At 32.5% G+C, this 23,713-nt stretch overlaps 1 protein-coding gene across 1 annotated transcript in view; it reads right to left on the reverse strand.

Annotated features, from left to right (window-relative positions):
• LOC105839085 (probable serine/threonine-protein kinase HSL1) overlaps positions 1-23,713 on the reverse strand; it is a 72,596-nt gene that overhangs the window by 47,506 nt on the left and 1,377 nt on the right. Inside the window, exons 2-3 of the mRNA XM_012685131.3 lie at positions 15,007-15,219; positions 14,124-14,262 (exon numbers count right to left, since the gene is read on the reverse strand). Of these exons, the coding sequence (XP_012540585.1) occupies positions 14,124-14,262; positions 15,007-15,219 (352 nt within the window). The remainder of the gene's footprint in view (positions 1-14,123; positions 14,263-15,006; positions 15,220-23,713) is intronic.

Here is a 23,713-nt window from a genome sequence, read left to right on the forward strand (position 1 = left end):
TATAACATATTTCAAGGTCAAGGTCATCGGGACGGGCTCCCCTAATCGAAATATTCACCGAAAAATCTCCAAAGCTTAGGGGGAAAAGGCATATTGACGGTAACTTACATGAATAAAAAGTTATTACTTTTTTCACTTTTTTAAGTTCTTTAAAATTACTTTTTTTTGCCTTCTGTTTTATGGAGTTGATTATTTTGGCTACTTTAAAAATTATCGAATTGGTAAAACTGTTTAAAACCATTTAATCGTGTAATCCAAATGATCAAATTGTCTTGTATGGTTTTATCTCGCGGGACAGATAGTTTTGTCGGAATCTCGTTTGTATCTCGAAGACCTAAACTGTCCGTCGCCCGTTTTAATGCGATCGTAAACAAAGAGATGCGATCGGTCTTCCGTGTACTCGCACAGATAAGGATATTAACGCGAAATATGCGAAAGCATATTAACGCGTGAAAAAGCGATTTCCGTATCATGTTACTGCGCACTCGGTATCATTACCAGTTCCGGTGAATGGAATTTCGGTGTACGTGCATTGTTTAGATTACAGAATCACAATGCTATGACCACGCTTCGACAAATGCTTCTGAGGTGCGCACAGGAATACATGACTGCATCGTGCACTCTTCCGCATTCAACAATCATCCTTTTATATTGAATTAAAAAAAATAAGATCAAGAAGGAGTATATGACAAGAATCTTATTGTTATCGATTTGAAATCAAAGAAACTATCTAGTATCTTCAATAAATATCCAATCATATTACGATTAAAGGGTATACGTTTCTCAACTTCACAAAATCGATGTTTTGTTTTATATACATATTTATAAGGCTACTAGGCCTATTCTGTAACTCTTAACGACAATTCGTTATATTGTCGTTGCGCAACTTTTTTATCATATATATTTATATAATATGTAGGCAACGACAATATAACGATATCGACACTGTCGTTAAGAGTTACAGAATAGGCCTACAGCTTTACAAAGTCATTTTTACAAAGTAGGCTTCATGATGTAAGCATCGCTGATTAAGGATAACTTTTTATTTTATCTGACTTTAACTCTTACAAAACTTTCAACGTTTTTTTTTTCTGAAAACACCGCTTTTCAAGATGGGTATAATAAAACTGTCTCACCATTCGTCCGATTAACTTTATTTTTTTTTATACATATTTCTAATATGATTTTTATTGCTTTACAGGGACTTTTATTGATAAGTTTAATTATTTTAATAACAATAAAAAATGTAACGAATTTTTCAGAAAAATTATGACAACTTTTTAAAAAAGTGACCATTTCCATAATCAAGCGACGCAACGCCAAGTACATAAAGAATCTTGCTGCATGACGCAAATGACGCAAACTTCACTGCGCAAATGTCATGCCGCCGTTACTAAGCTTTATCTGGAATTTAGTTGTCAAATTCACTTTCAGTTAAAATATCTCAGAAACTAAAATCATAATCTAATGGCAATTTTATTATATAATATTGATGTGAGCTTTCGATTGCGACCAGTCCGATTAAAATTGGTACACTCAATTCTGAGATCTTGAGATCTCTTGCGTGAAAAAGCTCACTTGAGTTATTTTCCACAGATTCACATGTACACACACGTGCAAAGCCAGTTCGTCCATAAAAGGAATTCACAACGTGCCTACATACAATTTTATAAAACTAAAATATATAAAAAATTATTTTGTAATGTAAGTGATGAATATTAGTATGCGAGAAAAGTACAACATAAACAAATATATACATGATATATAAATGTTTAAATAAAATATAAAAAAATATTAATAAAAATTAATAAAATTAATAAAATTACAAGCTTCTGAATATTCAAGCTATACCTACGGTTAAGATATTTGTTAATGCGAATATGTATAAAATTAGCACAATAATATAATTATAATCATATATGTATAATATAATATATACATATATACATACATATACAGGTCCCAACGCACATGGGTCAATGTTTGTAAAAAGGTACAAGGGATCGAGATGAACATAAAAATCCAATATTGTCTTTGGTTAGATCTCGGGTTAGGTCCATCAATAATTGAGGTATTAATTTTTCGAATTATGCGAATGAGAGCGCGCCGAGGGAAGAGCTCGATCCGCTCGAGCCATAACACGGAAAAAATCTATCGTGAATGTATGATAAACTTTTATTATTTACTGTTCACAATTACAATAGAAATTAATTAGATTATTTGCAGATTCCATACGTTAATATTTCGATTACTTGCAGACCTAACCCAAGACAATATTAGATTTTTGTGTTTATCTCGATCCCTTTTACTTTTTTACGAGCATTGACCCATGTGCGTTGGGACACCCTGTATATGTATGTATGTATATACGTAATGTAAGTGATAAATATTGGTACGCAAAAAAATTTTTTTAATTAAAAAATAAAATAATAACGTAGACAAATAATATACGTAATATATATATATAATAAATGTCAAAAATATTATATTATTAATATAAAAATATTTAAACTACTTACTTTTAATTCGTTTTGTATTATTATTGTTTGTATAAATAGAATTTGCTTTTCTTTTTGTACCAGTTCATTTCTGTTTAAATCTCTAATTATAGTATTAATATATTTTGTATTATCATCAGCAAATGCTTTTTTATAAACAAGATTTTTTGGATTAGTACATTTTTTTATTTGAAAGAAATGTTCTATTTTTTTTATTCAAACATTTGTGCTAAATGTTGACGCATTAAAGAGTGATTATATATAACGGTATCTGGTTGAAAACCAAAGAAAATATCAAATGGTATTCTTATTTTTAAACTGAGGTTACTCAAAATTTGTAATAAGAAAATTACAAATCTGAATATTAAAGCTATACCCACGACAAAGATATATCTGTTAATACAAATAAAATTATTAATGCAATTTTTTATCACGGTGAAAATATAATAAATGGACATTATACAAACATGATATATACTAAAAGCGCAAAATGGGTGATAATAAATGATTTATGTATAGAGAAATGCAACTGGCCTCGAAAGACTAAAAATGCATTCATATTTTTTGCAGAACAAATAAAATAAAATAGATTATAAATATATATATACATATATACATACATATCAAATTAACATATTTAAAAATATGTATAATGAAACTTAATGTAATTAAAAAAAGAAGTAATTCTTTAATTTATACAAAAAGGAATGAAATTCCATCAAATACCTTAAAAAGGTAAAAATAATTCCAAAATAAATTTGAGATCAATACAGTTAGCCAAGTATATTTTAAGAAAGACTTAAAAAAGTTTAATAAACATTTATTTAAAAATTGCTTAAACCGGTTTGATGATTAAATGATTAAATGATTAAAATCAACGAACGGGTTTATAGTGAAGCAAAAACTGACAAATAGTAAAACAATATCCGAGTCAAATTAATTGCATTCTTGTGCATATATATTTATCAATATCAATAACATCAAGCCTTGCCCAGATAACACAGAGATGAACAGAAATTTCTAAAGAAGTAATTTTAATGAATATTTGGAGAAGTAGAGAAATAAATACATAAAGAATTCTTGAGGAATTAGCCACAATGAATTCATATTGAAGTATTCCTTAAAAGTTCATTGTAATGAATACCTTGCGATTTATTATTTGAAACATTTAGAGTATTCATAGAGAAGTCATTTTAAAGAATACTTGGCGAAGTAGAAAAATGAATACATAAAGAATTCTTAAGGAATTAACCACAATTAGTTCATATCAAAGTATTCCTTAAAAATAAATATTTATATTATTATAATCCAAAAATATAAAAAATATTTCGAGTTTATATACTATAAATATTTTTCAGTACATTTTAAAAATATATTTTATATATTGTTAATAATAATTTTTGTATTATTTCTAAATGGTTTATGAAAAATAATTATATAACTTTTAAAAAATATTTTTTAAAAATAAATTCGTAACATTTATGAAAATTTATGCAAATTTTCTGTGCTATCTAGGTTGTTTTTGCATCTGCGATGCGGAATCGTGTGCAATCGGGTCCGTATGCAAACGGGTCGATGCGTAATCGGATCGGTGTGCAATCGGGTCCGTGTGCAATCGGATCCGTGTGCAAACAGGTCACGTGCAATAGGGTCGGTGCACAATCGGGTCCGTGTGCAATCGGATTGATGTGCAATCGGGTCTGTGTCCAATCGGGTTTGTGTCCAATCGAGTCCATATCCAATCGGGACTGTGTCCAATTGGGAAATACTACTGTGTCCAATCGCTTACGTGCACAATCGGGCCTCACTCATTACTCATAGATGGAGCATAAGCCCACATTTGTGTGGGAAACTTATTGATGTTTATTTATAAGAAACAAGTGACGCTGGTATAAATTGACACGAATCTTTCGTAATCAAAATATATTTCTTTTTAAAACAAAAAAACACGTTTTAACAAGACATACATAACGGAAACTATCTTAATGCATACAAACTATGTCTCTGTCTCTTTTTGGCAAGGACTGGCAACCTAAAGTAAGTCGCTAAGAACTGGTTATATCACTGCTACCAATCCCTACATTTGCTGTAAAACCATGGTCTCAAGATAACTACCAAAGGGAGCTTTTCAGCAAGTGACTTCTTCTTGTTTGTGGTTATCGCCCTATTTAGTGTTAGGCCGTTACGATCAAAGCACTGCAGTAGTATTTTGGGGGGATTTTCGTTATGTTTCAGCAAGAGACACAAATCGACACAGCAATAATTATATCTTTGTCTTTAACTGAATACCAAATAAAGACAGAAATACTGCTGTGTCGATTTGTGTTACCTGCTGGAAAGCTCCCAAGATTATTTTAAAATTCCCTACTCGCGCATGCGCATTTGCGTATTTCTCCAGCAGACACACTACTGAAGTCAGAATATATGTAAGTTGACGGTAATAGATATTAATTTAAAATTAATGTAATGGTGTGTAATGGTGTGCACCATTTCATATTTGTATTTAAATATTACAAATATTTTGATTTTTCACCACCAATATAATAGTAATCAACCGATGGTTAACTAATGTAATCAAAGAGGCGATGACAATCCGCTGAAAGCTTTGACTATTTAAAGGGCCACTTGCACCAAGCTCTGATTAACCTATGGTCTATTCTTTCTAGCTGCACTGTTGCACCGGTGCAATAAGTTAAAGTAAAACAAGTATATTTTTTCTCATTCTAACTTATTGCACCAGTGCAACAGTGTAGATAGAAAGAACAGACCACTAATCGTTGATTAAAGGGTTACCAACTTGAGAACGTAATGCAGTGGGTAATCGGACAGAATCCATAAAAAATGGCGGAGAAAGGTTGGCATTTATCAAAGGTCCCTAGGATCCATAAATTTATTTCTAAACTGTTACGTCTTAGCCCGGATCTACAATAGTATAGTAAGCCTTATGCCATAAGAAATTGACCAATTATAATCGATTATTCTTCTCATATTCGATTATAATTGGTCAATTTCTTGTGGCATAAGGCTTACTACACCTATTGTAGATCCGGCCTTACGGAAAGCGTGTGCCACAGGCCATAGGGCCCCCGCACAGACTTTTGCGTAATGACTTCTCATATCTTGAAGATAAAGAGCGAGCTCAATTTGAAACTTCTAGGGAAATTGTCTTATAACTATTGTTTAGCACCAAATTCAAGTCGGAATTTAAGGGTGGCGAAAGAGGCGATTTTTAGCCTCACTCTTTCTCGTATTAAATAAAAAAAAATTACCGAAAAATTTTAACACGTTTTTCTCGAATTCACCTTTTTCAAATCGGCTAGCAGCACAATTTTTATCCAATTGACTTGAAATTTTACGATTACTTCAAAACTTTTTTTATTATAAACGAAATTTTTAGCCAAAAAATGAAATTCTTTATAGTTCTACCATTTATAGTTCTACAAATCATCATATTTTTTCATTTCCCTACGTACTTCACTAGAGAATTTTATCTAGTTTCTTTGTTCTAATTATAAGTGCAACCGTTCAGGAGATATGCTGCTAACCGCGGAGGGCTATAAAAAAAATTGTTGCGCATGAAAAACTGTACGGCTATCTAAAATAAAATTTTTTTTAAATTATTTTAGACATTTTAATATATGTATATAGAATAAAAACTTTTTTTTATTTTATTTATTTTTCACTATAAAAAAATTGTTAAATATTAAGTTTTTCTTTGGTTTTTACAATAGTTATACCCATTAAAAATAAAAAATATGACTTTTCACAAAAGAAATCAATCTTGTGAATTTTATTCCTTGATTTACATATTTCGTCAAATACTATAAAATAAGATAAAGTAAAAAATAAATTTTCCACAAAAATTAAAATAACAAGTTTCTTCTAGACTTATTTTGAAGATCACATAAAGATTATATTAAAAAATTGCTATTTAATAATAATCCTAAAATGCTCAATTTTGTTGGATTTGATTGAAATTCATTTTGATTAAAACTGATTTTGAGTAAAACTCATTTTGATCAATCTTTTTAAATTTTGAAATGTTGACTACAGATTCATAATCAGCGAGCCCAAAAACTTTTAGACGTGAATTAAATACTAATTATTTTTAGGAAAAGTTCAACACAAAAGGGCAAAATTAATACTCGAGTATATTAAAAATTCAACACAATTTTTTCACAAGAATCGATTTTAATGTAACTATAAAATGTTTTCTACACGTGATCGCGTCACGTGTAGAACACCAACTTGATTGAGCAAGATACGATAAAGAGATAACTAGCTGCCTATAGGTGTCGACGTAAAAAGAGTGTTTATTTTCCTTCTTAACGTTACATTACTTAAACATACGTATCGAGTATCGAGAACTCGTCCGAAGACAAAACTGAGGACGACCCTTTTTTGAATCTCATAACCACTCTCAGTAGTCAGTATCGTCGTCGCTTTAACAGGAGGAGCCTTGGACATTTACACGTAGGCGCGTCTGAATATTCAAAGTTTATCTCGAACCGCGCGCGCAAGACTAATAAATAATGACAAAAGACGTAAAAATAAATCTCGCTGGTCCTCGGAGATACGTAATTCCCTTGACGGGGCCTTTACGGAATTACGTGGCAGGAATATTACACTATCGTGTTCTCTCCGGGTGCAACAATAATTATACCGCAGAAAACTCGCAAACGCGTGAACCAAATGACAGCGAGCAGGCCACACCAGTGGGAAGACTATAAAGAATAATGCGCGGCTCACAATCGCGTTCGTGAATCAAAACGATATGTGAACACCGTCCATCTTTGTCTGTCCGCTGTCCTCACGTACTGCTCGTAGCCTTTTTCGAAAGATTTATTTTTCCGCCAGATCTTGCGTTTTTCCGTGAAACGACTGTCGATTAAGCCGAGTACATGAGGTAATTCTCATTCAGGCTGGGCTGTCGCTCGGAAGCTCGACAAGATCAGATGACGCGATCAAAAGATCAAACGTGGCGCGCGCGCGCGCGCGCGCACACACACACACACACACACACACACACACACACACACACACATTCTCGTCGTATACGAAGCAACGATGGATTTGCTCGACGAAATAGGAAGTGCGATCGATACAACGCGCTTCATTTCCAAGAAACGTTATTTCAATATTGAACTACGACATCGAGCCAACAAGTGATTTTATTCGTGATTCAAGCTTGTCTAGTGTTTTCATTTCTACAGAAAATAAAATCGAGGAAAAAATCAATTTTTTTCGTCTTCTTTTCAAATAAATGATTGTGATAATGAATATTCTTAATTTTCCGAGAGAATAAAATTAGGAAAGAAATCCGTTTTTTTTTTAATTAATTCATTTTTTTCCGAAAAGTGTAGAAAAAAATACTTTGATAATGATAATAACGATAAACTTTATTGATAATTTACTTCAAAAAACGATTAATGTAATGATAATAAAAATGACGTCGATGAAAAAAAAGCCCACAAATACTGCAAAAACGCTTGTACCCAAAATTTCCAAGAATTTTTCCAGATTAATGACACCAGTAAATTCCTGTCCATTAAAATTGAACAACATTAAATTTTAAAATACAATCGAGACACTCGATATTCTTATCATACATTGTATTTCAATATTGTTCAATTTCAAGATGAACAATTTGTGCGCATATTTAAAAATAAACGTTTATGCTATAAGCTAGAAATATAAATGTATATTCATAAAAAAGAAAGCATCTATAGGTATACGAATTCTACAAATTAAAAATGACAAAGTAGTTACAAAATTTGAATTTCAACGACTGTCTTGGGCGTTTTGTTAATTAATTTCTTTTAGCAATGTGACATTAATAAATATCCGATGACTAGCTCTTTGGGGTTTCCAGAAAGATACCATCGACAATCCCACACAAGTTGAATTGACGAATTTTTGTATTGACCAAACAGATGCGTGGGCACGAGTGCACATGTCAAAATGTTGTTTGACTGTTCAATCAAAGTTTTTTTGCTCTTACGTTGAACAAGTAAATATATTGCACCTGGCTGGATGAAACCGGTGATCTATGCTAATGCGTCTTGGATTTAAAATCGTATGCTGCCAGGTGTTACCTAGCGTAAGGCTACCTGTTCTCAATACTCAATACTTCGAATACTCAGTTTGCCGCGTCACAGCAGACTCGCTGGTTATCAGGAATTGCTCCGGTTATGGAAGGCCAGACGTGGATATCTACGGAGGAGGTAGGAAACCAGGTGGTGATTCACCGAGAGGTCGTGTGCACAATCAGCGAAGGAGCAGGGCGTGGTCGTCATTCGCTGCAACGCGAGAAACGATACCGCGCGGTGCGTTTCGTTTTCTTCTTTTCTCTGCTTTTTTTTCTCTCCTTCGCGTCGCGTCATCTCTCGCGATCTCTCGTTCGGCGTGGTATCTGGTCGCATCTGGGCACGCTCCTGTGGGTACCGGGCTGGATTCCTGGGTGGACTCGAGTAATATCTCACGACGACTCGGGACCTGGGACGGGACCAAGAATCCGATTGTCTCACGGAAAAAAATGTAGTCGAGATAACGATATTGCAATGCATTATTATATAATTAATATTTAACAACAAATGAAACTAAAATATACATGTAAATAATAAAATACATGAAAATAAAATATAAAGGAGAGAAAACGGTTGTGGACTAGACGTGGGGTTAGGAAAATTCATGATTTCGTATATGTTGTGTAGAATTTTACGGATAATTATTTGATTATTTCTTTATATACTGTTTAGACGTAATATAACATGGCCACTAGGCATTAGTGTTTATTGTATTGTCATAAAGGCTGCATTGCATTATTACAGGTAGTCGAAGGTTTTATAGGTGTATATTCTTTATATTATTTTAATAAATATGTCGTACAATATTTTTTTAACTTTAATGTGTAATTGGAAGTGCTGAACATGGCTTTCAGATAACGTAATTGAATTTAATGTTTGAGAAATGTGTACATGCATTTAACGTGTAAAGTTATATTTTCAGAGTTTATAATTATGGACCACTTACGAATGTCGTGAGTCTGAGTCATAATACCTTCGCAGGTACTTTAGTTACATTTTTACGATACTTATTGTTTGTTATAATATTGTTATTGTTTGTTATAATATTTTTAAAATATTTCTACAATGTACAAAGTCGCAAGAGCGACAGACATTTTTGTGTGATACATGTACAGATACTAATACCTTTGTGATGTTGATGTGTAAGATTTGCCATAGAGCGTTAATTTTTTATCTTTTAGAAATAAAAATAATTTTGAGAATACTTGCTGGTAGTGTTCCATATTCCCTTACAGATTTTATAACCGCAATTTGTTTTCCCTCTTCAGTAAATTGTTAATTATATTTGTTGTATTCAAAGAACTTATGTTTATAACATGATTGATAGAACTTTATGGGCAACAAATTTATACCAATAAGAATTATGTCATAAATACTTACTGACAATAAGTTATTTAAATAAAACAAAATGGTGATTTTATAACCCTTTTCTCTCCTCAAAATACCAATAAAAAGATTATTACCAATAATAAAATTAAGGCTGTATCATAGATATATTATTTAGACGCAAAAAACGTAAATAAAATTTGAAAAATCTATTAGAAGCGATACTGAACTATTGTATAAAAAAGATTAAAATTTAAAAGTATTTTTAATTTTAAGGCATGTTGTGTACTTTACTGAAATAAACATTTTAAACTAAGAGCATAATATTTAATGCATTTTTAATTATATTATCAATAATATTTCCTTTTTTATTGATATTTAATTCATACTTTGCGTAAATGTATATTTTAAGTTATTGTTAAATAGTAATTAAATAATAATACATTGCTATATTAATTGCAACTATTTTTTATTTCTTTTCCCCCTCTGCATCTGTTCTATTCTATATCTGTGTCTTTTTTTTTTACGTGAATTTTCCGTGAAACGTGCGTCATGTATTTGACGTTTCGATGCGGAGATATAGTCCCATATAGTTTCCCGTTTCTTTTCGCCGGCTCACGGGTCCAGCGAGGAAATCACGCACACAGCTCGTTCACGTGCAAGCACTCAAATCTCTCTCTCTCTCTCTCTCTCTCTCTCTCTCTCTCTCTCTCTTCCGTACGTGCTATATATGCCACAACGCCAAATACGGCAGCAACATGGAGCGCGGGAATAATGTTCACGTTGTACGCAACGGCGCATATGTACGTATACTCCGCCACGATGGTTACGAAATAAATCAGGTGGTACCCATTCGTCGGGAACTTGAGCAACGAGCAGCTCGTAGTAGGTCAAAGTTAATTTATTGCGTCACCCCCGTCGCACGGTAAACTCCAATCGACCCATAACTGATTCGCACAATTAATTTTGTGCTTGAAATTAATCGCGTCCGTCCGACCGAGGATCGACTAGGATTCTTTGTTTCGCGCGAGAGTAATCGAACTCTCGGTTTGTCGTCATGCAAATTGACCTTAACTGATGACTCGCACACAGAGAATGAAAAGCGCAAGTTGCGGATGTTAGCGAACGACGCCAGGCAGTCCCGATTCTTGCTACCTCGAGAATGTTACTCAAACTGCTAAAGGTTCGAAAGGCTCTCTCTCTCTCTCTCTCTCTCTCTCTCTCTCTCTCTCTCTCTCTCTCTCTCTCTCTCTCTCTCTCTGGCGAGGATAACGAGGATCTTCCCATCCATAACGAGTGATTCCGACCTCGTCGAATCAAAATGCACTTTACGGCAGCACGGAGCCGCTTCTGCGTGTCTCCCAACGTGTTGTTGTCATCAGCTGATTTTTTCTGCGAATCATTTACACATGCAGTATTACAACCACACATTCACTTCGCAACGCTATTGCAGCTCATTATTAATCATCGCGTTCGTCAATTAGAGAGCTAATGACAAAATAAAATGTAAAAGTCGTCTAAATAAGACAAGATTACTTTTAATCGTAGAATTAAAGGTCTCATATTTTTCTTTCAACACGTTAATACTCTAGATGAAAATTCACCTACATATAATTAAAAACTTTTTTAAATACTTTTTTTACGTTTGTACTATGTTAGTATTAGATTAACTAAACTAATGCTATATTTTAATGTAAAGAAACTTTTAATAAATGTTATTTTAAGCTATCAGCATTTTAATAATAAGTTCAACATTTCATGATTAATTATATTAGATTAAAAGAGAACTGAGCACCAAATAGCGTCGGCTCCCACTTGCCTGTTTCATTTCTTGCAATTGTTTAATACATCTCTAGAGTTCTTTGTACGTTTAAATTATAATTTAATAACAAAAACTAATAAATTTAAATCGGAATAAAAGTTTGGATAAAAATTTACTCGCAATAAAACCAAGATTAATGTATTACTAATTAATTGACGAGGAAGAATGTATACTAATGGAATGACGATGACGAAAAATATCTCGTGTATAAAAGAGGAGACAGTCAAAACATCGTGGAATGAAAGCTCGAATGAATCAAACTGAGTTCAGCGAGATAATTACCGAGACTTCTAAGTCGTTGACGTTTTTATGCGGCGCGCATAAAAACGACAGAGGATCAAAGCGATAAACAATTCTGTGATTAAAGACCATCGGAAATTAAAGATCTCTCTTCACGTGTAAATATCGTTGACTGTGCGATACAACGTGTCTACGTTTAATTAATGTTGCTGAAACATTTTATGGCTGAAAAGAAAATTTAAAAAATGCGTCACAGAAGTAAAGCAGTGCGTGCGCAGCATAGACAAAAAACTCTCGGCTTCGAAGAATAAAGCGAGTTCAAAAGAAAGCGTCTTTCAATGGACAATTTATTCGTCCTGGTGGAGTACGTAATACTGTCTGATTTTCAAGGCGTTGACTAACAAGGGAAGATCCAAGTATGTATCTCACGTTTTTTGAAAAATTTGACATTAATATATAGAATTTCATGTTCGTAAAGGTATAATATTCAAGGGTCAATGAGTCAAAAGGGAATCGTCAAAGGGAAATTACAAGATTATTTTCTTTTCTGTTGCTCGAAATCGACTGATAATATCTCTTTTTTCCTCAATATTTATTTTTTTGTATTTATTCTTAATGTATTTCAGAGATTTAACGGTTAGATTCTACGGCCAAACTGATTTTAAAGCATTTGTCGTTGATATCTTTGATGCGTGTAGTCACCAAACTTGAAAATTTATACAACTCCAATCCTTTGATCTACATAAATGTTATTTTTACCAATTTAAATCAAAATTTATGTAATAATATCGAACTTTTTAAAATCCGCATGATACCACATCTGGATCTTTCTTTGTAAAAAGTATTTCTAAGAATAAATCATGTAACATTGACGAATAACGCTGAAAGCGTGCAGTTACGTCTGGAAAGCGGGCTTCTTTTCATTGATGAACGACGGACGAAATTAACAGTCGACTCGGAGGAACGAAACATCGCTTGCGACTGTGTCTTAAGTTTCGAAAGTCCACGATCGGCCCGTTCATTTATCCATCCTCATTTGTGAACACAACGGCGTTCTTTTTCTTCCTTTTCATTTCTCCACAGAGAACCCATACGTAAAAGCGAGTTCGGTTTCCGCGGATGTCGAAACAATCAGCTGCGCTTGCGATAAATCGAAATGAAGTAAACCTGGCGTTTATTATTCAATTTCGTTTGTACAAAGGAATGTTTTCTTCCCCTCTCGACGAGTTACGCCGTAATCAAGAAGTCCTATGATCGAATGTCGACCGTAGGCGCGCGCGTGTATATAATATGTGTGTCTTTGCCAGTGTATGTACATACAACATAAATGGCAATTCCAATTTGTTTTCGAGGGCTTATCGTTCATCGGGCAGTAGCGCGGTCAATCGCAATTTAATCGCAAATTAAAATTCTCTTCTATCGATAGCTGTGCTACATTATTTTTTATACAGATTGTTGATTTTAAGGATTGTCGCTTGATGATCGTTCAAACTCATTCGAATAGTTAATCATGTGTTGGAATATATAGGATATTAAACACATGGATATTAAAAGATTAAAATTAAATCAATTCTTTGAGTTAAATAACATTTTATTATCCTTAATTGTTATGTCTGTTGAAATGTATTATTTTACCACAAAATATGTGATTAGAAAAATAAGTTATGATGACTAATTAACCCATTTCTATAGTTAAATTGTTTAGTTTCAAAATAAGTAATGCTCATGTAGTGTATATGCTCATTAACATATAGTTTAGTGAATAATAAGCTAAATTTAAATCACATTTAATACATTTCTTGAATTAAATTGTTTATAACATTGTTTTAATTAATTTAACAACATATTAAATAAAAGTAGGAGTAACAGAATGATTAAAAGTAACTTAGATAGTTAGGTACAATTTGACAAACACAAATTTAACAATGTACGAAAATATAAGATCGATGGGATTATATGGCAAGTGTAGAAGATTCGATAATGGGGATCCACACTTGGGTTCGTGAAATTTCCTAACGTCTTCCTCGTGTTTCCACCTTGTCGTGTGCAAGCATGGAGAAAACAGTTGGAAATTTCTGACCGTGCAGTTGGATCCGGATACACGAGAGAAACATGACAAGTTTGTATCAACCTTTTATGGGTCGAACTTACCTTGATGTCCAAATGGGCGATATTTCTCTCGTGGAGGTAGACGAGTCCTTCCACTAGTTGTCGCACAAAGTGTACAACGTCACCTTCGAGGGGCACCAAATCGCTGTCGATGAGCGTCTGCAAATCGCCTCCGGGCGCGCTGAAAAAGAAATCGCCACTTCTTGGATTAATATCAAAGATAAACATATTTTGTAAATATCTACAAATTTTGACTGTAGCTAAATGTAGGATTGACTCAATATATTTTTTTAATTAAATTAAGTTAAAATTAATGGCTTATAAAATTTAGTTCCAATAAAAGTTATATGAATAAAAACTAATTCAGTTAAAAGACGTTAAGATTAAATTTCGTCTAAATATTTTACCAGAATTGGATAACTTTTAGCTTTTATATTATGTAAATTTAAAAAAAACAGTCTGTTTAATCGGTTGATATTTTTCAAAAACTAATCTTGTTGATTTCATCTTTTTCTTATGTAAAAGATACGTATCTGTTTATCGCACAAACTAGAAGTATTGCAATATCTATAAAATAACTACTTTTCGTATTAAATTTAAAAAATTGTTTAAAAAATTGATTTTTATGTTTTTAAATTATGCCATTTTTTAAATTTAACAACGTACAATATTTTTTATTTTATCTTAATAATCCTTTATCTTAATAAGACTATAATTCACACTCATAATAAATAAAAGTTCATTTAAATTTTTTGTTTTAAGTTTGAAGACTGCAATTATCAGTCATCCACGCCTGTCTTTTTTAATATTCTGTTTAATATTTTTTTCACAGCACTGTTTTTCTGACAATATTGCGAAAAGTGTATGCCTAATAAAACGAAATATTTAATCTAGAAAAAAGAAGGAGCAAGAACGCCGTACTTACAATTCCATGACTAAAATAATTTCCTTCGGCGTTTCATAGACATCGTGCAGTCTAACGACACGTGGCGATTGCGAACACAGGGACAATAAAGCGATCTCGTGTCTCAGTTCCGCGCTGCAATCGGCGTTGAATCGGTTCCTGGACGAATACTTGGCCGCGTAAAGTACACCAGTCGCTCGTGATCTGCAGCGGTAGACTCTCGCCCACTGTCCGCTATTAAGTTTAACAAATACTTTGTACGAGAAGAAAAGAAAGAGGAAAGAAAAATCGCGCGGAGATTCTCCCCTGTGAGAGACGTAATTCTGTGATATTCCATATATTATATTTTAATCTTAACTCGAATCAACGTTGAAAAATCACTGGAGATAAATTGTATATAAGATATATACGAAACGACGCGCGGGCGCGCGAGAATAAAATAAAGCGTAATGTAAAATGATGGAGAATGACGGTACGGTTTATATTTGCAATATGTCTACCACTCGTTCGATTGGATGTTCCGATGCAGTATCTAACTTTTATTTCACGACCCATTTCCGACACTGATTGATTTTGTGTCTTCACGACGAATTCATTTCATCCTTGAAAAAACAAGTCGATCCCCGATTATCGCCTTTCCTTGGCATCCTTTGTTACTTGAATACTTTTCTCTCCATAACATTTCTCCTCTCTTCTTTCCACTCACCGCATTCTTCTGTCCACGATATCGAAATATACAAATATAGCAATTGTAATTGACATCTGTTATGTATTACACACAATTTCTAAACAAAAAAGTACTATTTGCAGAGCTCCGCCTATTATATCTTGTACATTTCATGTAGAATTTATTGAATTTATAAAGAATCTTGGTTATTAATTTAATTTTTTTCAAATATTTTTCTATTGTGGAAATTTAAGTATTAATTGATATTATTGCAGATAACATTTAAAACAAATTTGGTGATTTATTCGTAAAATATAAAAACAAATAAACATGTTTGTGGAAATGTGCGTAACAAAATACGACCCAAGCATGCTAATTATAATTTAATTTTCGTCACTTAAATCCTATTTCGTAAAACTTAAAATTGTGTAAAAAAGCAATGGCTATGTTAATCTTTTATTGCGTAGGATGTTATGTATAAAATTTATAAAATACTTTTGTCTTTTATGTCTAATGAAATAATTAGCTAATTATATCTAATGGTTGTTTTTCTAAATTTTTATATATTGTATGTGTAATATTTTATTTAAAAAAAAATTCTAGTAAAAAAAAATAATATGATAAATGAGGAAACTATGAAAGAGAGAGGGCAAAGGGAGAGAGAGAAGAAGTTGAACAAAAGAAATGAGAAATAAGGGACAAGGACTATTCTGACGACATTCCATTCATAGTGCTATCTAACCACAGAATAATCCATGTATTATTTACAATCGCAACCGTGCTCTTCGTCGTGCTAAGAATCTCGCACTCGCCGTCGAAAATTCCGATCGTCTCTTATTCGGCAAGGTCGATCCAGCGGCGCCTGGCAAGGCTGTGCCTGTAATGTGTACCTCACGTTTTCACCCGTGTTCAAGCGAACGAGCGCCTTTATCCGCGGGAGAGTGTGTTACATAAACGACGGTATGAGTATCCGTAAGATAAAATCATAGAAGGTACCACTTAACTTTCTACGTTGTGTGTGAAATCATAAATATCTCGATCTTCTATTTTTTTTTTCTTTTTAATTTAAAGTCGACAAACGTTCTTTTCTTAGAATTTATTTACGATCGTGTTTTTTTTAGATGTTTTATGTGATAATATGATTAATTAAAACCGTTGAATTGGAAGAAGTGCGAGGATTGTCTCGCCGAGTTTAAGATCAGAAAGTTGAGATTACGTCCAGTAAATTACCACGTGAAACGTGCCTTGTGCGCAAAGTCAAACGGCGACTCATCGCCGCAACCGGCAATACCCACCGCGTGCTTTCGCGGTCGCGAAGATAAGGATAATGGGCATCTGATAGCGCGCCACGCAATTAACTTTAATCGAGTCCAGATTTAAGGCCGCGCGAGCCGGTGTCCGGTGTACCCTGAACTTTTTTCATCCCTCCCGGATCCCCCGGAGTGATATCACAAGCGACGAATAAAGGTGCGTGAGGAGACGGAGGAACCAAAAGGAAGCGACGCGCCGGATGGCAAGGAGGCGTACGCCGTAATTTTTCCTGCCCCTTACCGCGGGGCTCAAGATTCGTTTCCAAAAGTAATTACCGCGAAGCGGGTATCAAGAGCGCACGCATACACGAAGAGTGTGCTGAATCGCGGCCGCCGCTCGGTACAGAACTCACTATGTATATCGTATATCCAACGCAACGAATAAAGCATTCAGTATTATTAAAGATCGGTATATGGACAATAATTATAGGAAATTGGACTTTAGCGATCGATCGCATATAATGACTGCAAGGTGCAAAAAGGTGTTGAAAGTCGAGCTGAAATATAGATGCACAGCTGAATAATTTGTGAAAATTTATCAGTCCTCGAGCGGGTTGGCTTTTCATTTCGGCCGATCGCAGACATAGATGTTGCATGATAAAGAACGTTTTGCGAATTTAGTCTTCGAGACTCTTTCAGTTTGGGCTACTGATATCTGAGTTGTCGACTTCGATTTTTATTGGGAATTTCCACTTGAACATAGTTTTTCAGTACCCGAAACGCGTTTTCTATCACGTTTAATGTTATTTTCCTTACTTTAAATATAAAAAAATTTTTTACAAATTTGAAAAAATATATAGAACATTGCAGTTGACAATAGTTTTTTTAATAATAAATAAATATAATTTAAATATTTTAATTTTAATTCATTGTTTTAACTTTTTGAAAAAAACTTTCAACATGAATGAAGGAAAGTTAAATTTCTTCAATTTTTGGCGTCACTACATACCCGGCAATACAAAACGTAAATGTTTAAGGAAAAAAATAGTGTATATGGATATCTATAAAAAAGTAGTAAGTTTAATTATTTTAATCAAAAGAACTAATTTTTTAATCAAGAAAATAATTGATAGTAAATAAGAAATTAAAGATAAAACAAATGTATCGGACATCATATAATAATTAATTAAAAAATTATATATATATATTTTTTTTTAGAAACGAAATAGAACCATTTTAAATGATTCAAAGTCGAGCAAATAACAAACTTCGTCTGGTGTCTAGAATTCCTTTTTTAGCAATAACTAAATAGAAAAGTGATGATTTATCAAAACAGGACATTGTTTTGATAAAAATTAATTTTATTTTCATAAATAATTAGTAAAATTGTTTCAGAAAAAAATTTTGTTTAATAAACATGTTGATCTGATACGTCTATGCGAGATTTTACTTGTTCGTCATTCAGGTCTGCATTTGTTTTTCATAATGGCATGATTCATAATTCACAAGAGACTCGAACCATTTCTACCGGTCATTTTTTCAAAGAATACAAATAAAAAACAAGAAAAGCAAAAAATAAAAATAATAATATACATAATAAAGAAAAAGTAAAATAAAATATAAATAAAAAAAATTTAAACTGGGACAAAATTTGTTTGCTAGAAAAAAAGAAGAGGTTGAAAGATTATACGACCGATGCATAGAGCAGTTTACTTAGACGATTAATGATCTTGCACGATTCAATATTGCACAATATTTTTCTAACAATAAGTAATTTAAAATAGCCTTAAATTATTCAATATAACTTTCAGACAAATAATAATATTGCGAAATATTCAAATATTATGCAATAATATTGAGCATCTAGGATTCATTTAAAATGTCCCACATAGCACGGAATATTACAGTAACATCGTAGCAAAATTGCAATATATCAACAATATTACATATTACAGAAATATTATTGATATACTACACGTTTATAAATAACATTAAAATATTAGGTTATATTGTAGCGATATTACATTTTAAATAGCAATATGTTACAATTGATATCACTCACATTAAATTAAGTGAGGGTTTATAATAAGTGTTAGTATGCTTTAAACCGTAAGAAATTGATAAATTACAGACAAAAATGAGAAAAATAATTGATTGTGATTAATTAATTTCTTACAGCTTAAAGCTTACTCCAACTATTTTTAAACTCAACCTAATGTTAACATGTCATTAATGAGTACGTTTACACGTTACCTTTAGCTGGTATTCATAGTCGAATCTTATTTCAAGATCGTCTCAAGCAATGTCTTAAGATGCTAATACGGCTCTGTGATTGGCTGATGGCATCTTAAGACAATACTTAAGATGATCTTAAATATAAGATTTGACTTGGTGAATACCGGTCTTTAATCAGATTTAACGACATCGATAGTGCTTAGATTTCAAATTACATTTTTCAAAAAAATGAAATGGCTGGGCCAGGCTGTGATTGGCCAGGCTAGCAACCGATATTACTAAATCCGATTAAGGATAATGTGTAAACGTAATTATTAACGTTAAGATTACTTTATTATTTTATTTTACATTACTTTATTATTTTATAAATATGTATTATTTTATAATTTATAAATATTTTTTAAAAATTATGAATATACAAAAAATATATATAAAAATAAAAAATAAAAAAATAATATTACAAAAATACTACAGTAATACTACAGTATTACATACTATTACATACTATTACATACTTACATACTACAGTATTACATATTACACATTACACTAATACATTTGTGATATGTTACCATTATATTACTGTGATCCATTTCGGCGGACATTTTAATATTGTAGTAATATTTTTGTAATATTTCTGCAATATTTATATTATATTTCACTGTAATATTGTAATGGGAGAACAATATTTCTGTGATATTACCGTAATATTCCGTGCTATGTAGGGTATAATCGGGACGAATCTACGCACAATCTACGCCAAATTTTTGTAAACCTCACGATTATATTTATAACATGGTCTAGGCGATAATTATGCAAAATATTTTTGTGCTCTGTTCGTCAGTAGCAAGTAAATCAATTTCATTATTTCAAACGCTGCAAAGAAATCGCGACAATATCAGTGCGCACGTCGACGTTATCCGACGCAAGAAATTAAAACGATGGATTAACATACCAATGAATATGAAACGCTTTGCGACTGAACCCGCTCGCGCAAGTTTTCTTGTCACGCCTTCTCAAAAAGGAACCACTATATCGGTTTCGGTTAATAACCGTGCAATCAATATCGTCCCGATTAATCAATACCTCGCTGAGAAACCGGTACTGTCGCTCTATGATGTCGTATCTCACATTTATTGATTTCTTTATTTATTCGTTTTGTTAAGACATATATACGCATACACACCGACGTTCAAAACACGACCACGAACCGGGCAAATCGCTTCGAGTCTGAAATTGCTCTGACGCAATTAAAATTTTCAAATAACAATAGTCAGTAATTTATTAGATGTGCATAAGTATAGTAATATTTTTTGATAAATTAAAACACTTGTAAGAATAAGTTACAAAGTAAAGCTTTCGGCACACGATACAATTTTTCATGCTAGATCGTATACGAGGCATCTTAATACGTGTCCTGATTGGCTCGGATGAATATGTTACCAATCGTAAGCCAATGAGGATACGTAGTAAGACGCCTCGCGATCTAGCATGAAAAATCGTATCATGTGCCGAAGGCTTAAGTTGCATTGACACAGCTGATTGTGAGTGTTTGTCAAGCAGTTCGTTATTGTAGATTTTCTAGAGATGATCTGATCTCGATCGATTAAAATCGAAACTGATACAATTCTTTTACTACATATGTTACATACAATTCTTTTGGTTTCTAATTGCTGCTATCTCTTTTTATTTAAAAAAAAACATACTAGACAAAGAGAGGGAGAGAGAGAGAAAGGGGGGGGGGAGAGATGGAGAAAGAGAGAACAAAAAAGACTGAACTCTGTCGAAGTATTCAATTAAAAAACCAGGGCAAAGCAACAAATGAATAAAACTCACAAATTTTGTATGTATAATTTTTCAAGTTATTGCAAACTTGAAAAATGAACTTATGCATATACTTATAAGGTACCTGTATCCAATATACCCCACTTAAGTTTTGAAGATATTTTCCAAATTTTCTAATTTTTTTATGAATATAAAATTAAAAAATAAGAATCAAATTTAAAATAGAAGACATTTCTGAAACTAAGCAATATCTTAAATATTTTCAATTATTTATATAAGCGCAGTAAAGATTTAAAAAAAGATGGTACTAAATTATCATGCTGATTACATATGTGCTCGAGTAACATATCATAAATATTTTTGAAAAAATGCGAGATAAAAAAATTAACGTCTTTAACTAATTATTTACTAACATACTTATGGGAAGAATTAAGTACATCTATTTATTGAATATAAAACTGTTTATTTACTAGAAGGAGCGTTATTTTAATTTTTATCTTTTCAAAAAACTCCTTCAACTAAATGGAGAAGGAAATACTAATCAAAAGTTAAACACTAAATAAAAATACAAAATTTTAACTTTTGTATAATATAATAATATGATATATTGTATTTTCAATAACATCCCTGATCATGATGGTTTCATAAAGAGTTTCTTTAATTATAAACAATACGTTCTAATAAAAATGTAAAGTAAATATAATGTTGAAAAGCATAAATAAAGAGTTATAATGAATTGCAAATATTTATAATTACATGATAATTATACATCAGAGCAAAAATTTACCTTTGAAATTTTTAATTCAGAAGAGCACGATTTGAATAAAATGTGATTACAAATAAAGCAGATATTGACTACACTGAAAGAAAAAAATAGTTGCATTTATCATAATTTATAGTTATTTTTATAGGCCGTAACAATAATTTTATAGTTAAATTAACAATATAAATTATAGTTAACTTAACACTATATTATTGTTACATTAGCTATAGCATTCGTTCATACAACCATATGTATGGTTATACGTGCCATAATTGTGATTTATGTATGGTAAAATATGTATGGCAAAAATTATTATAATTTATAGTAAACTTTTTAGTTTATAGTAAAGTTTTTACTCTGTTTGGCACAACTATACATATATGGTTATTTACACTAACATTATAGCAATAATAACTATAAAAATGATATTTCCAACTATAATTATTTTACTATGCAATTATAGTTGCAAATACTAGACACTTTTCTCTCAGTGTAGTTAATAAACACATCGTGGCTGCGTTTCGATATTCACTGTCAGTACTGAAAATTTATAGTTTACGTCACATACACTGTAGAATTTCAATACTGGCAGTGAATATCGAAACGCAGCCCGTATCTACTTCTTGAGCGATATAGGGTAAAGGCCGGCATTATGGCCAGTCGGATAATATGACCATAATGCCCGTATTAAATATTCTAAACATTGATAAACGTCGATATGTATAAAAACCAATTATTGTAGCTATTATTGAAGTTTGGTAACAAGAACCTTTCTATTTTGTTGTTATTGATGATTTGGTGCTTTATTGTTCTCCATAATAACCATCAAAATATACAAGTCAAAGTCAGACATCACACTTCTAAGATTTTCAAATTAAAAGCCAAAATAATTTTGGCTTTCTCATTACACATTTCAAAATCTGAATCTTGGCTATATTTTTATAATAAATTTATTGTGCTTTGCCCATTATTTTTGTAATTATAATGCACATTATTAAATGTATGCTCGGCGGCTAATATGGCCAGCAATGAGAGAGCAGCGAGTACAACAGAGTGTAGAGTACACTAGTGCTGAGAGTGACAACAACAGCGAAGCAAGAAAATAGTAATTGTGAGAGTACGACAGCGTTACGTAGAGAGGAGAGAGAGAGAAAGAGAGAGAGAGAGAAAAAGAAAGCGAGCCCGAGATTCGAGCGAGCCGGCTAACCGGCTAATGTTTCAATGTTTATATTCAGTACGATTAAAATTACTTACTTTTGCAAAATATTACTGTTTTGTACACTTTTCTTATAGTTGGCTATATTACCCACCCCACGTTTAATATGACCAAAACGCATGCTTTTTTTTCTTCGAATATGGATAGATTTTAATTAATCAAGACATTTTGTCACCAAAGCTTATTAAATACACTAGAGTATCAGAAAGTTACAAAATAAAAAAACCAGCGGTTTGAAAATTATGACCTCAAATAAAAACTATGGCCATAATGGCTGCCTTTACCCTATTAGCGTTATCTATGAAATTCGTAGTGTAACTTGGAAATGGGAGGGAGGGGGAAACCAAATTGAGTACATGGTTATTGGGTAAAGGTATATCTTATATTCCACAAAATTTGAAAACGACAAATTCGACATTGACTCGACATTATAATTCGGAAAATATTCGTTCCAACGCAACGCAAGAGCCATTAAATTGATCAATTTTTACAGAAACGAGAAAGTAGCCTGACGACGGGACAACGACGCGCGAATAAATCACGAGCGGCGTCCCATCCCGTAAATGTCCGTGTGCGTGCAACAGGCGCGTTTCGCGCGACTCTAAATTAAATTATTAGCGCGAGAGAAATTGCAGGTTGGGCAATCGGGGCGGCTATTACTGACGTCCCGCTCACTGTTGGTGATCATTATGGACCTAATTCACGCGGCGATTAGCGGCACGATGCAATAAACATGATTAATGCACGACGCGCGTCATGTATCGTTGCGTATATTACTACCGTGCGTAACGCTTTGACAAATTACGCGTCGC

Source organism: Monomorium pharaonis, chromosome 2 (genome assembly GCF_013373865.1).
Source record: "Monomorium pharaonis isolate MP-MQ-018 chromosome 2, ASM1337386v2, whole genome shotgun sequence".
Classification (NCBI taxonomy): domain Eukaryota; kingdom Metazoa; phylum Arthropoda; class Insecta; order Hymenoptera; family Formicidae; genus Monomorium; species Monomorium pharaonis.